Raw genomic sequence first — 14,606 nt, 5'->3', positions numbered from 1 at the left:
GTTTCCATTTTATTCCGTTTTTTCTCGAGTTGTTGAAGAGAAGAAATCGATTTCTTTTAAATATATTTTTATTTTAGACTGATATTATTAATTGTAAAACTTTCATTATACTGTTGTAGTTTGGTAAAAATATCGATTTATTGTTGTTTTGAATTGAGCACAAAGCTACACAATGGGCTATCTGTGGTCTGCCCACCACGAGTATCGTAACCCGGTTTTTAGTGTTGGAAGTCCGCAGACATATTGCTGAGCCACGGGGGAACAAATGGATTTGTAAAACAGATCTAATCTGTCTGTCTGAAAGTAAAATTTTCGTATGTATACGCGTTTAAATGACGAAGTTAGGTTATATTAACGCTAACTTCAGAAAATTAGTTAGATCGCTAAATTATATAAACATTATTTTAAAACATTTGATAACCAACATAATTAACAAGTGAACGATTTAAATATGTTTTCACTTTAAACATAATCACTCTTTAATTTTTAAATACACTACACTGGTAATTTTTAAACGTGACTGTCTATGTTAGAAGGTCAACCTCATTCGTAATAGTTTTTAACTTGTTTACAATTTATGTAAGATATTACTAATTTTATACGTTATTCAGTTTTATATTAAAAATATTTTAAATTTATATCAATTTTAAAATTATCTGTCACCCTAGTGGCTCAGCATTAGTTTATAACGCATCGGGTTTCGGTACCAACCGGTAGATGAAGCACAGATAGCCTTTTATGCTTAGCAAAGAAACAAATACAAAAATATATATGCAAAAACGGCTCGTTTGGGATGAGAAAATATTTTACATAGAAGAGCGAACAACGTTTCGACCTTCTTCGGTGATCGAGCCGTTTTTGCATATATATTTCTCTACAAGTGGGTTTTCTCGACATCACTGAAATACAAAAATAATGTATATTTTCGAGACGTGTGTTTTCTTCAGTGTTAAAAAATTAAAACCATTCACGTATTTATTTCTCAATTTTTTAATTGGCTTAACTTTGCACTTACATTTTTAATCTTTAAATTTCTTATTATTATTTACAAAAGAGAAAACCCTAAAAATTTCACAATAAGAAAAAAATTCACAGTTAGTTTTCCAGCTAGGCCTATATCATGTGAAAAAAACCGGAACTGGAAGCCGAAATGAAAATAAACAATACAAAGGACGTGACGGAAAATAGAAGAAACTGGATATTGCACATCTTGTTTTGTAATGTCTGTTACTGAATTTTGTGACATCAAAGTTTACTTTAAGATGTGTATAGATTTCCTTTGTAATTTATTGCTACAAAAATATTCGAGTGGCATTTCAAGTATTTTGTTTAAGTTCATCTCAGACGAAATGTACGTTTTATGAAATTATCGTTTCAAATTTTTAATACTTGACGAGAAACCCATTTGAAATAAAAATATATTTCGGAACGGCTGGTATGGGTGTTAACACTTTTACTGATAAGGAGAGAACAACGTTTCGACCTTCCTAGGTTATCTTCAGGTTAAGAAAGAGAGTGTTTGAACGTGACCGTCGACGGACACCTGTCTTATGGACAAGAGTATAAACGGGTAGCGGGTTGTACGTGGATGTTGGGTTATTAATAAGTTTTGGTATAAAGTGTTCCTTTATATTGGTTTAATTTTGATTTTAGTTGCTGTATAAGTAGGGCTTCTTTGATTTTGCGTTTGTTTATATTTGTTTCACTACTTAATATCTGGGTGTTTTCTATGGTTATGTTGTGTTTATTTGATTTGCAGTGTTCAAAAACTGATACACAATTCAAAACAAAAAAATCACCCATACTGGACTATATATTCCCTGGATTGTTTGTTTATTTTGAATTTCGCACAAAGCTACTCGAGGGCTATCTGTGCTAGCCGTCCCTAATTTAGCAGTGTAAGACTAGAGGGAAGGCAGCTAGTCATCACCACCCACCGCCAACTCTTGGGCTACTCTTTTACCAACGAATAGTGGGATTGGCCGTTACATTATAACGCCCCCACGGCTGAAAGGGCGAGCATGTTTAGTGCGACCGGGATTCGAACCCGTGACCGTCGGATTACGACTCGAACGCCTTAACACACTTGGCCATGCGGGGCCTATTCCCTGGAACTCAGCACATGAAACAAAACAAACACTCAACATATTAATAAACCAAATAAACACAACCACAAAATTATGTTGTTCACCTGGTAACATTAATTATGAAATGAACAAAATAAAACAATACTTCATCAACATCAACAAATTTCACCAAAAACCGTAGAAAAAAAGATTATACACACACACCTAGATCAACAACAAACAAACAACAATAAATCCCAAGATACAACAAACTACAAAACCTTACACTGCTGCATACCATATGTTCCTGACATCAGCAGAAAAAAACCAACATTTGGAAAAAAAAATTATAACAAAACACAACATTCCAGTGAACACCAAATTTATTCAAAAACCAGGTACAAAACTAAAGTCCATACTATGTAAAAACTACACTGACAAACACCACACCAACATTATTTATAAAATACAATGTGATAACTTGCACGACTTCTATATTGGATAAACAAGTAGAAAAATGGAAACCAGATTCAAAGAACATAAAAAGTCACCTTCACGCGTTTTCGAACACTGCAAGTCAAATAAACACAACATAACCATAGAAAACACTCAAATACTAAATAAAGAAACAAACATAAACAAACGCAAAATTAAAGATCTACTTATACAGCAACTAAAACCAAAACTAAACCAATAGAAAGGAACACCTTTATACCTATATCAATGAATAACCTAACATCCACGTGCAACGCTCCCCACAACCCGCTACCCATTTATACTCTCGTCTCTAAGACGTGTCCGTCAACGATCACATTCAAACACTCTTTCTTAACCTGAGGATGACTTATGTAGGTCGAAACGTTGTTCCCTCCTTATCAGTAAAAGTGTTAACACCCATACTAGCCGTTCTGAGATATAAAGTTTTTTTAATAATTTATGTTTGAAGCAAGCTCTTTCTGAATAATATTTTCCTTCGTAGATAACTGTTTCGTAGAGTTTAAAATTTCGGTTAACACGTTACTTTGAGTTAATATTGAACCAATATAAGAAGGGGGCGTTTTGTATAGAATAGCTCTTGTTTGTATTGTTTCAAAGTTTAAACTGGTCTCTATGAATACTTAGCTTTATTGTGTAAGAATCTTACTTCGTAATTGCATCAATCTGCGAGTGAACATTTCATTCCAGAGTAAAACTGTTTTGACTAACAACAAATGGTCATCAGAGATAACCCTGTCCGGTCCTAATAATCACTGCATAAGACCACAAGGGACCTCACACAAAATATATATATTTTTTTTTAATTTGATTACAATACACCATAATGATTATAATTTCTAGCAAAATTATCAATTTTCCTTCAATGGGTCATTTGCATTAACACCACTGTCGTTAATTGATGTGATAACCAAAGACATTAAATACACAGAGGGCATAAATGTCACCGTACAGAATCCATATATTACATGGGACCCTCAAACAGACCCATGCAGTGATTAGTAGGGCCCCATTTGTCTGGAAATGGTCCACTGAAGTAAGAAACATAGAATAATAGTTTATTCTGATGGAACGTCCTGTGTATCGTAGTGAAATCAATAATTCTTCGCAACACATACGTCACACACTAAGGAAAGGCTAGAAATCTTTTGTTTAACTCAGTGGTGAATAAAATTAGAAAAAAAAGAAAAAGCTACCGTCTTAATCGTAACAATTAAAAATTTACGTACCCAAATTACGCAAAAGTTAATGTTTCTCACTAATAAAGAACCACACAAACACGTAAGCAACTACGCATAGTAAAACATACTTTGAATACGACACACATCAAACAACAACAACGACAAAAACAAAGTTATTGTTTCATTCTTTTATCAAACTTTTCACAAAACTCCAAACAACAGTTAGTTTTATGTATGCCTTCCACTAAGCAGATATATGTTTCGGAGCATATGAAGTAACTTTTAGTGACCACGAATTTTAGAATACAAGAAAGTTTAGTGAAATATCACTGGTTTGTTATCTAAGCTACTAGAACAAAATTCAGAGACAAACCTACTATCGTAACTTGTACACAAACTTATCTGGCGATTCAGGAGTTAGGCCTACAGTCATCAACGAATGTGTAAACTAGTTGTTATCCTCCATTTTACACCGGCGTTGTTTTTTTTTTAAATTGACCTATACATTTTTCATCACTTACAGATTATTATAACTGATTTACTTGATGTGTCAATAAAAACAACTGTTTTAGTTGAAACTTTTCATTCTTACTGTTAGGCCTAAATTTTAGTTTCGATAGTACTTAGCATTGTGAGTTTAGAAAATCTTACCTCCTCACACACGTCTCAACTTTTCGATAAATAGTGAAATATTAAAACACTGTGTACATAAAAATCGCCTGACACTGGGAGAGTTGTTTATCGACAAACTTGGTAGTTCAAAGATAAACTTAACTGACTTTTATTTCTTTTGTGTCATAACATTTCGTAGCATTTTGTTTAATAAATAACGGATCGTTGAGCATTTCTTTTAACCAGTACTGTTTCACACTGGTTTTGAAAACTAACCCACATACATAGTACTAACTGTACTGTTGACTACTTGATAAAACTTTATCATTTATAACTTATAACCAAAGCTGTGAAAAGCGATTTAAAAAAACTGCAAAATATATTGCGATTGGAGGAGTTCTCACATGTGTACACGACTTTACGAAACTATGTTTAATGGGTTATCTAGACATTGTAGTAATAAGGCCAAAACAGCGAAATCCAAATAAAGCTCTGTACTATATATATATATATATATATTGGGTTGAGGAATAATTCGTGAGCGTTTTTTTCAAGCTAACAAAATATATTCATAAATGAAACGCTTTCGCTAAATATTTCATGTCATTTGGTAGATAATTTTTTGCTCTAATAGATGGTGTGTTTGATTTTCATATGTCTTTAATTTTTGCTTTCATTTTCAGCTCATTAAATGGAATGTCAAGTGGACAAAATCGAGCGTTTTCGACACCATCTGCTTTTCGCATTTAATTTCTTGCAATTTCGTTTACAACAATGCATACTATATACCTAGGTATTAGATGAAATAAAGTATCATAATAAATGTTTTGGGTGTAATGTGTTCATGCATTGAAGTATTGTATAGTCTTGCATGTAATGCTTGAATGAAATTATTTAAAAACGCTCACGAATTATTCCTCAACCTAATAGTTGAGCAAAATAATTAACACTAGCGCGCAGATATAGCGTCAGAGGCTATCAAGCCAATCATGGCGCAAAACGCTACATAATTGCCATGTGGCTTCTTTCTGAGAATACGACTGGTTTACTTAGACTCTTCATCTGGTTGGTGTTTGGCCAGAGCCATAAGGATCATGGTCAGTTCTTTCTTGTTGATCTTTCCGTCTCTGTTAAAGTCACAACCCCGTAAGATGGCATCCTGAAATTCCAATAAGTCTTCAGCATCATAGTCCTAAGATGTAAAGACATACAGGAGAATTAGTCCTAAGATGTAAAGACATACAGGAGAGTTAGTCCTCTCCTTCTCACACACAGTTCCCACCCCTCAAAGTACCTTATTCGTGTCTTTGAATAAAGTTTTAACATTCGGACTTGACAAGTCCCAAATTAAGCATTTCGATGTAAAACTCGGGCCTATTTTTGTGTTCTTTTTTGTTTATTTTTGAATAACAGATTTTTAAAGTTGTCAAGATATCAAATATAATTTAATAAGCTAATTGAAACTGTTTACTTTACCAATAAAAGTTTTACTTATAAAAAAGTCTTACAATAATAATGGGTTTTACTGAAGTACAAAATATGTTGTATTTTTCAGGCTCTGGGTCGCTATGTTGGTTTCAGAAATAGCATCAGTGAAACCCAAACACCAGGGACTCTTTTATTATTTATCTGAGTATCTCATGTCAGTAAAATAACTAAAAAAGGAGAACACATGTTAAATAAATTTTGGATTTCGTATTTTAAGTATCTGGCATTGTACGTTTAAAACATTGTAATATATAGTTACCACCGGTACAGTTTCAGGACTTACCATTCCACATTTTCTTCTACTCCATATCTATAAGTATAGGAATCGTAGCAATAGATGGAGCCACTAACTTACCGACCAGTGAGTACAACCCTTTCGTTTCGACATTTAGCCTGCTTAAAGCAAGGTGTTATATATATGTAAAAACGGCTCGTTTCGGTTGAGAACATTTTTTACGTAGAGGAGTGAACGACGTTTCGAAAGCAAGGTGTTAAATTTTAGGCATTAGATGCCAACAATATAACTTACTCCTGATGTAATGGGACTAATATAGTCACCACTATGAATGATCTACAATAGTCTGAAATATCAGCCATATGCCAAATAATATACAGATGTTTAAATACCAACTATTATTTCAATTTCTCTCAGTTATGGACTTCTCTTTTGACGAGTACATATGGTGTACATATAAACCTATAAAATCAGCCATTAACATTTTCACATTAAGAATCCGTCATGGTACCTTTTTCACGAGCTCTAGTAGGTCTTTCAAAAACCCCTTCAATTCTTCGTTTTCAATCGTGCCATTTCTGTCCTGTAATAATAATAAAAAATATCATATTGAAATAACATTAAGTCACTTGCAGGTGTCAGCAACTGCGTTCAGTTGTCCAATTGTTTATACAGAAGTTTAGACTACTACAGAAAAATACACCATAGCATGGTGCGACAGTTTTCTCTACAACAATTGTACCACAACACTTAGAATATTTCTACAATAAAAGAAATCAGAGTAAAGTTTAGAAGTTTCACACACAAAAAGAGAAAGAGGATTTATCCTGTCGTAAAGTTCACACTGAAACATAAATTACCCTGTATAAAGTTCACACTGAAACAAAACTTACCCTGTCGTAAAGAGCAAACACTCTTTCGATGTCTTCCCTGGTCAGTTTACTGCAACCCTGTCACAACGACAAGATGGCCTTCATTAAACATTGCTTCCAGATGATCTATAGTTAAGTAACTGTACGTTTCTATACGAAAAAGCAAACGTTATTTCTATTTACGATGTTGTAAAGAAATCTGAAACTTATGCGTTTGTTTTATCACTGTACTTGTTTGTGCTTAACCATACACTCACTGTACTTGTTTGTGATCAACCGTACACTCACTGTACTTGTTTATGATCAACCGTACACTCACTGTACTTGTTTGTGATCAACCCTACACTCACTGTACTTGTTTGTGATCAACCCTACACTTACTGAAATTTTTATATTTATATATTTCCGTATTTCTATACTTCCATAATTCTATGTTTCCTTATTGCTATATCCATATTTTTATACCCATATTTGGCCTAGCATGGTCAGGTGGTCAAGGCACTCGACTCGTAATCAGAAGTTCGCGGGTTTAACTCCCCGTCAGACCAAACATGCTCGTCCTTTCGTCCGTGGGGACGTTGTAAAGTGACGATCAATCCCACTATTCGTTGATAAAAGTGTAGCCCAAGAGATGGCGGTGGGTAGTGATGACTAGATACCTTCCTTCTAGTATTACACTGGTAAATTAGGGACGGCTAGCAAACTGAAAGGGCGAGCATGTTTGGTGTGACAGGGATTCGAACCTGCGACCCTCAGATTACGAGTCGAGTGCCTTAACCACCTGGCCATGCCGGGCCACATGTAAGAGACACAATATGGGTGTGTGGGGGGCACATTGTGAAGTTACGGCACTGGGTACAGCCCCACTCCTGCTATAAAATTACGTAAAATTACCATGTGATAAATCCTACTGTGTAACACGTTAACCACGTGAATATATTTCATACATTCTATAGCAGATTTCTAGAAATGACTTTTTCTTTTTGTAAATACTCGGTAAACTTTGTTTTCAAATGTTTTTTTTTATCTACTTATTATCTACTTCTGTTCTCTCACTTGTCACATTGCAAACAGACACTTCTGTTCTCTCACTTGTCACATTGCAAACATACACTTCTGTTCTCTCACTTGTTACATTGCAAACAGGCACTTCTGTTCTCTCACTTGTCACATCGCAAACAGGCACTTCTGTTCTCTCACTTGTCACATTGCAAACAGACACTTCTGTTCTCTCACTTGTCACATTGCAAACAGGCACTTCTGTTCTCTCACTTGTCACATTGCAAACAGGCACTTCTGTTCTCTCACTTGTCACATTGCAAACAGGCACTTCTGTTCTCTCACTTGTCACATTGCAAAAGACACTTCTGTTCTCTCACTTTTCACATTGCAAACAGACACTTCTGTTCTCTCACTTGTCACATTGCAAACAGGCACTTCTGTTCTCTCACTTGTCACATTGCAAACAGGCACTTCTGTTCTCTCACTTGTCACATTGCAAAAGACACTTCTGTTCTCTCACTTGTCACATTGCAAACAGACACTTCTGTTCTCTCACTTGTCACATTGTAAACAGGTCTTACACATCAATAAGTTCGACCACAATTGTAAGTTTAGTCGCTTCTTAACCACAATTACTTATTAACACGTTTTGTTTAACGAAAGTGAAAAGAATCGAATACATTCTACTTACTTTGAAAGCCGATCGACAGAGAAAGTTTTCTTTGACTGGAAGCAGCCTAGAAAACAAACCCGAAATACGAATTAACACAACAGTCACCAGGAAGTACTGAAGACTTCAGAGACTTCTTATCTTAAATAATAAAGTAGCCAAATCTTGAGAGAATTCTTATCTTAAATAATAAAGTAGCCAAATCTTGAGAGAATTCTTATCTTAAATAATAAAGTAGTTATGTCTTCAGAGAATTCTTATCTTAAATAATAAAGTAGCCAAATCTTGAGAGAATTCTTATCTTAAATAATAAAGTAGTTATGTCTTCAGAGACTTCTTATCTTAGATAATAAAGTAGCCAAATCTTGAGAAAATTCTTATCTTAAATAATTAAATAGCCAAGTGTCTAGGTACTGGATGTCCCATCTATCTCTCTGTCAGTCTGTTGTATGTAATACTTCATTTGCCTGACTAAATTACCCATTTCTTGTAATAAATAGTTTTACCAAAAACAGTCATATACTGCTAAAAGAAACGTTTCCAGACGTAATGTTTAACTCGGTAATACGTGACTCGCGTTAAACACTGTTATCATGAAAAATTGGCCCTAACTGTACCATAAAGTTAACTTATAGGGGTATAAGGTAGCACTGAGGGTTTTATAGGAATATAAGATAGAACTGAGGGTTTTATAGTGATATAAGATAGAACTGAGGGTTTTATAGGGATATAAGATAGAACTGAGGGTTTTATAGGGATATAAGATAGAACTGAGGGTTTTATATCTTTCCATCAAATATTATGGAAACAGTTGGATTTGGAGTGAACTGAAGTTTTAAATAAAGTTTTCACCTTGATTTTCAAATAAATAAATTATCGACTCACGTTCACCAAACTATTCTGGAATCAGTATTGTGAACAAAATGTCTTTATTTTCCATTTTGCTACAGAAACTTTGATAAAAGGCTATCTACATTTATTGCATTTCTAAGACTTATCATAGTTACCCCAGCGTTGGACAGAGGGAAGTTGACATGCCGCTATGACACATGAAAACGGAAGACAGGGAAATGACGTCATCAAAGGTGAAGACGTCGTAATTCCAATAATTGCCACCAGATGGTCCACCTGTAAACATGTTTTTTTATTTTGTGCTACTATTATGTAATCATCTATCATGACTGTTTGTCATGGTGGCGATTCAGCATCACGCCTCTAACGACGCACCATCTGGTGATGACTTCTGGAACTATTGTATCTTCATCTTTGACGACACCTCCTACTTCTCTTCACTCCCAGCTTCCGTTTTCATGTGTCATAGCGGCATGTCAAGTGTTAGGGTTACCACCTTTATCATTCTATGGGTTATTTCTTGATGTAAATAATCTAATAATTTGGTAATAGCTCATCCATCTTAAATTATGACATACGTTCAGAAAACCACAAACTAATAAATAATACTACATATCACATGAAATAGACAACCATTACAAGCAGGAAGGCATCATGCTTTTCACACTACACTGCACATAGAAAGATACTTCGCATTAGTTCACTAATCTCACGTGAAAAACATACAGTGCATAACTCTGTATAGAAAAACAATGTATGGTTAAAATAAGCCGTTTTCAGTAGAACTTGAATTTGACATTCAGACCGGAGGCGGATAGTGTTCTTACGGTAACTTCTTTCAAAGCACTATCAAAGCCAAAATTATATTGATATCTTCTACGTATAAGCTCATTAGCAAGAATGAATATAAAATATGATGACATTTAGGTTCTAAGAGCAAGTCCACTCTGTAAATAACCACTACAGGAATGGGTTTTATAGTACTAAATAACAACTGTCCATCTAGCATTTAAATTTTCGTATGCATCTGTTTGTGTCCTCTTCAAGTGGACGCCATGAAATTAAAAATAAAGAAAACCCTTTTAGGTTTATGTTCATAAACCTTAAACTCACAAAAATTAAATAATAAATTCTAAGTATTATCTATCATTTCATTCATCACTTGTCACTGAGTTATACTGGTTTCTTGGATTTCCACCCCTCATCATTAACACTAGAAAAAAGCAAATCGTAAAAACAAGACCAAACTGGTTGAACTGGTTAATTGTGTGAAGTTTCTAGCCGTTATTTACTCTTCACAAAATATTCGTTCGACAAGTAAAAACCTTAATATATATTTTTCTGATTACAAGAAAACCTTACTTGGCCATTTCACTTAGCTGCAGCTTTCCATCTTTGTTGGTATCGAAGATCTGAAGCTGTGAAATAAATCATGTTCTGTTAAACATACTATTAAAAACAGGTATCTGTCCATTTATGTCATCACATTTCTAGAGACATAACAGGGATACTGAAAACTAAAAATAACATCAGTAAAACATAGCAGGGATACTTAAAACTACAAAATATCATCAGTAAAACATGGCAGGGATAGTGAAAACTAGAAAATAACATCAGTAAAACATAGCAGGAACACTCAAAACGAGAAAATAACATATGTAAAACATAGCAGGAATACTGAAAACTAGAAAATAACATCAGTAAAACATAGCAAGGATACTGAAAACTATAAAATATCATCAGTAAAACATAGCAGGGATAATGAAAACTATAAAATATCATCATTAAAACATAGCAGGGATACTGAAAACTGGAAAATAACATCAGTAAAACATAGCAGGGATACTGAAAACTATAAAATAACATCAGTAAAACATAGCAGGGATCAAGCTATACAAAAACTACTGAAGTATATGAAACAAACAAAACCACTCTATATAAACGTCTGAAATATACAAGTGCACTCTGTTCAAATAAATACGTTTTTCACACAACATATATGACTGTTGTACATATAAAATGTCTTTTGTACAAAGAATCCCTATTGGGGATCAACTAGTTCCCTACCTGCAAACATTTGGAAACACCACTGGTTACTAGTTTGTTTTAAATAGCAGGAAAGTATAGGAATGAAACTTAATAAAACATATATCCACAACCACAGGAAACGTATGCATACCACAAGATATATTTTAATGTCTTCCGGAGCATTTAGAGACCCAGAATTTGATGTTAGGCTGCAGACGGCAAATGGCGATCAATTTATTTATCGCAAAGATATACACAATGATAACCCTAAAGTGGAAAATTTAACGCTTGAAAGATAAGTAGCTGCAAGGCCTTAAGTGTAACTTTGTAAATCTTTACATATTTTCATTTTCAATGCATACAAACTTTAGTTTGCTACGTAACATCGACCTTTACTGTAACAGGCTCACGTTTTAGGCCTAACACACCCCTTCTGTTTTTTTTGTTTTGTTTTTTTAATTTCGCACAAAGGTACTCGAGGGCTACCTGTGCTAGCCGTCTCTAATTTAGCAGTGTAAGACAGCTAATCATCACCAACGACCGGCAACTCTTTTTTACCAACGAATAGTGGGATTGATCGCACATTATAACGCCCCCACAGTGAGCATGTTTGGCGCGACCGGGATGCGAACCCGCGACCCTCAGATCACGAGTCGCACGCCTTAACACGCTTGACCATGCCGGGCCCACCCTTTCTGAAGACCGTAATAGGAATACATTTAAAAATAATGAATAATGTATAAGCTTAAGTGAATGTATATATTTATCTATTTTTATTAGATCATTTCTCGTTAGATGTTACATTTAAAATAATTATTCCATTGTTTTCAAACATAATATATGTTTTATTATATTGAAGTGAAATTAACTAAGCCTTTTTCTAAAAATTAAAAACCCACCAGGGTGTCTGTATATTCTATCAGTTTATCTTCGTCTATAGGATTGTACGCTCCTTTTCTGGCCTCTTTCAACAAGTCTTTAAGAAAATTCTGGAAAATGTATATGAAATAAATGTAATTGTTTATTGTTTAATTCTAAGATCAAATCACCATCGAAAATTATTATTCTATACTGAGAGGAAAGTAGAACACAAAAAAGAAAGAAAAATATATATTTCTGTTAAAATTACTTATTTATCTATTTTGTTTTTGGATCGAAATCAAGTTAAGTGGGAAAATCTAATTAATTAATAAATAATTAATTAATAACTCGTCGCTGACTCGTTTTTTTTCAAGAAATTTAAATCAACACAAATTTCGTTTGTAACGCAAGTGATTCCAACCTTTAATTCGTCTGCTTCAATAAATCCGCTATCATCTGTGTCGTATTCCCGCCAAATCTGTTGAAAAATACCATGCTTATTGAAAAACAGCTAAATAAAATGTGACGTTCTGATTACCTTAGGTAGAAACAACTGACTTTATATTGTTTGTTTGTTTTAAATTTCGCGCAAAGCTACACGAGAGATATCTGCACCAGCCGTCCCTAATTTAGCAGTGTAAGACTGGAGGGAAGGCAACTAGTCATCGCCACCCACCGCTAACTCTTGGATTACTCTTTTATCAAGGAATAGTGGGATTGACTGTAACATTATAACACTCCCATGGTTGAAAAGACGAGCATGTTTGGTGTGACGGAGATTCGAACCCGCGCCTCTCGGATTATGAGTCGAGTGCCTTAACCACCTGGCCATGCCGGGCCATCTGACTTTAAATATTCAATAAAAGCGATATATATATACATAGAAACGAAGCCAAAACCAGCATGTGATAAAATACAACGACGAATTTATTCCACAATTACTCCTGTATTCTAATAATAACTACGTTAGTTCAATTAAACATAATGTTTGGACATGTAACACTACTTGTCCACACGTTCAGAGAAAGATTGAAACGAACACTCAATCTGTACACCAACGAGTGAACACTCTTTACTTAATCTCGTTAATTTGATCACAATGGGTGTAACCATGAGTGTGGTGTTGAAATGGGTGGGGTTGTTACTATATTGTTTGTTTGTTGTTTTTTTTATTTTTGCGCCAAGCTACACGAGGGTTATCTGTGCTAGCCGTCCCTAATTTAGCAGTGCAAGGGTAGATGGAAGGCAGCTTGTCATCACCATCTACTGCCAACAAATAGTGGGATTGATCGTAACATTATAACGTCCCCATGGCTGAAAGGGCTAGCATGTTTGTTGCGACGGGGATCCGAACCCGCGACCTTCAGATTACGAGCCAATCACTTGGCTATGTCGGGCCGGTTTAGTGTTAATATTGTACAGTTGTTAGTGTGGTGTTGAAATGGAACATTGAAATTTTACAGTCTGGAATTTAGTATTTAGAGAAACACAACTGTACGCACATTGTTCTGATAGACAGACACGTGGTACGAGAGATAATTATTCTGAAAACAAAATATACATACGTTGTTGAATTTCATTTTACTTCATATTGTTTCATTTGGAATGATTTCAGTAACATGCTTTTTACCATGGTAGCGGACAAAATTTCCATTACATTCTGAAACATGACATTCTAAACTTATCTGGTTATAAGGCGCCCTGCTCTCTTCAGATTTTCATCAACACAATTGAAGTTTGATCCAAATCTGAAGAATTCTGGAACAGAAATCCTGTCCGTAAAGACGGACTATAGGAATATTACACTAATAGCTATGACGTCATGTTATAGTCAGTGAATATGGATAGAAACGCCTGAACACTTAGCTTTATTACTCTCTGAGGGAAGTGTTTACTTAGACGTAGGCTATGGTGTTAGCCACTTTTATTTGTTTCAGAACCTCACAGCTCTATCTGCGCATAACCGTTCCTAATTCCAATTCGGTAGACTATAGAAAGAAGGTAGCTAGTCAACAGCACCTGCCGCCAACTCTTGAGTTACTTACGAACTTTTAAAGTGTCTGCTATTATTTACATAACTTAATGAATCGAGCAAAAATAGTCTAGTCTAGTGGTTATCGTGTTCAGGCTGTACATCAAAGTTTGAGTCTCGCTACCGCAAAAACGCTTTCCGCACAGATAGCCCATAGTGCAGCTTTCTGCTTAACTATAAACAAACTATGAATCCAGAATTAAGGACGGTTA

At 34.7% G+C, this 14,606-nt stretch overlaps 1 protein-coding gene across 1 annotated transcript in view; it reads right to left on the bottom strand.

Moving 5' to 3' along the window:
* Positions 1-987: 987 nt before the first annotated feature.
* Positions 988-14,606, bottom strand: part of LOC143258240 (calbindin-32-like) — a 98,164-nt gene continuing 84,545 nt past the window's right edge. The window contains exons 5-11 of the mRNA XM_076517228.1: positions 12,784-12,840; positions 12,401-12,490; positions 10,836-10,891; positions 8,643-8,688; positions 6,971-7,027; positions 6,589-6,660; positions 988-5,546 (exon numbers count right to left, since the gene is read on the bottom strand). Of these exons, the coding sequence (XP_076373343.1) occupies positions 5,400-5,546; positions 6,589-6,660; positions 6,971-7,027; positions 8,643-8,688; positions 10,836-10,891; positions 12,401-12,490; positions 12,784-12,840 (525 nt within the window). The 3' untranslated portion in view covers positions 988-5,399. The remainder of the gene's footprint in view (positions 5,547-6,588; positions 6,661-6,970; positions 7,028-8,642; positions 8,689-10,835; positions 10,892-12,400; positions 12,491-12,783; positions 12,841-14,606) is intronic.

Source organism: Tachypleus tridentatus, chromosome 1 (assembly GCF_004210375.1).
Source record: "Tachypleus tridentatus isolate NWPU-2018 chromosome 1, ASM421037v1, whole genome shotgun sequence".
NCBI classification, from domain to species: Eukaryota; Metazoa; Arthropoda; class Merostomata; order Xiphosura; family Limulidae; genus Tachypleus; species Tachypleus tridentatus.
Note: the sequence above shows the minus strand (reverse complement) of the source record. Positions and strands in the feature narration are given on the sequence as shown.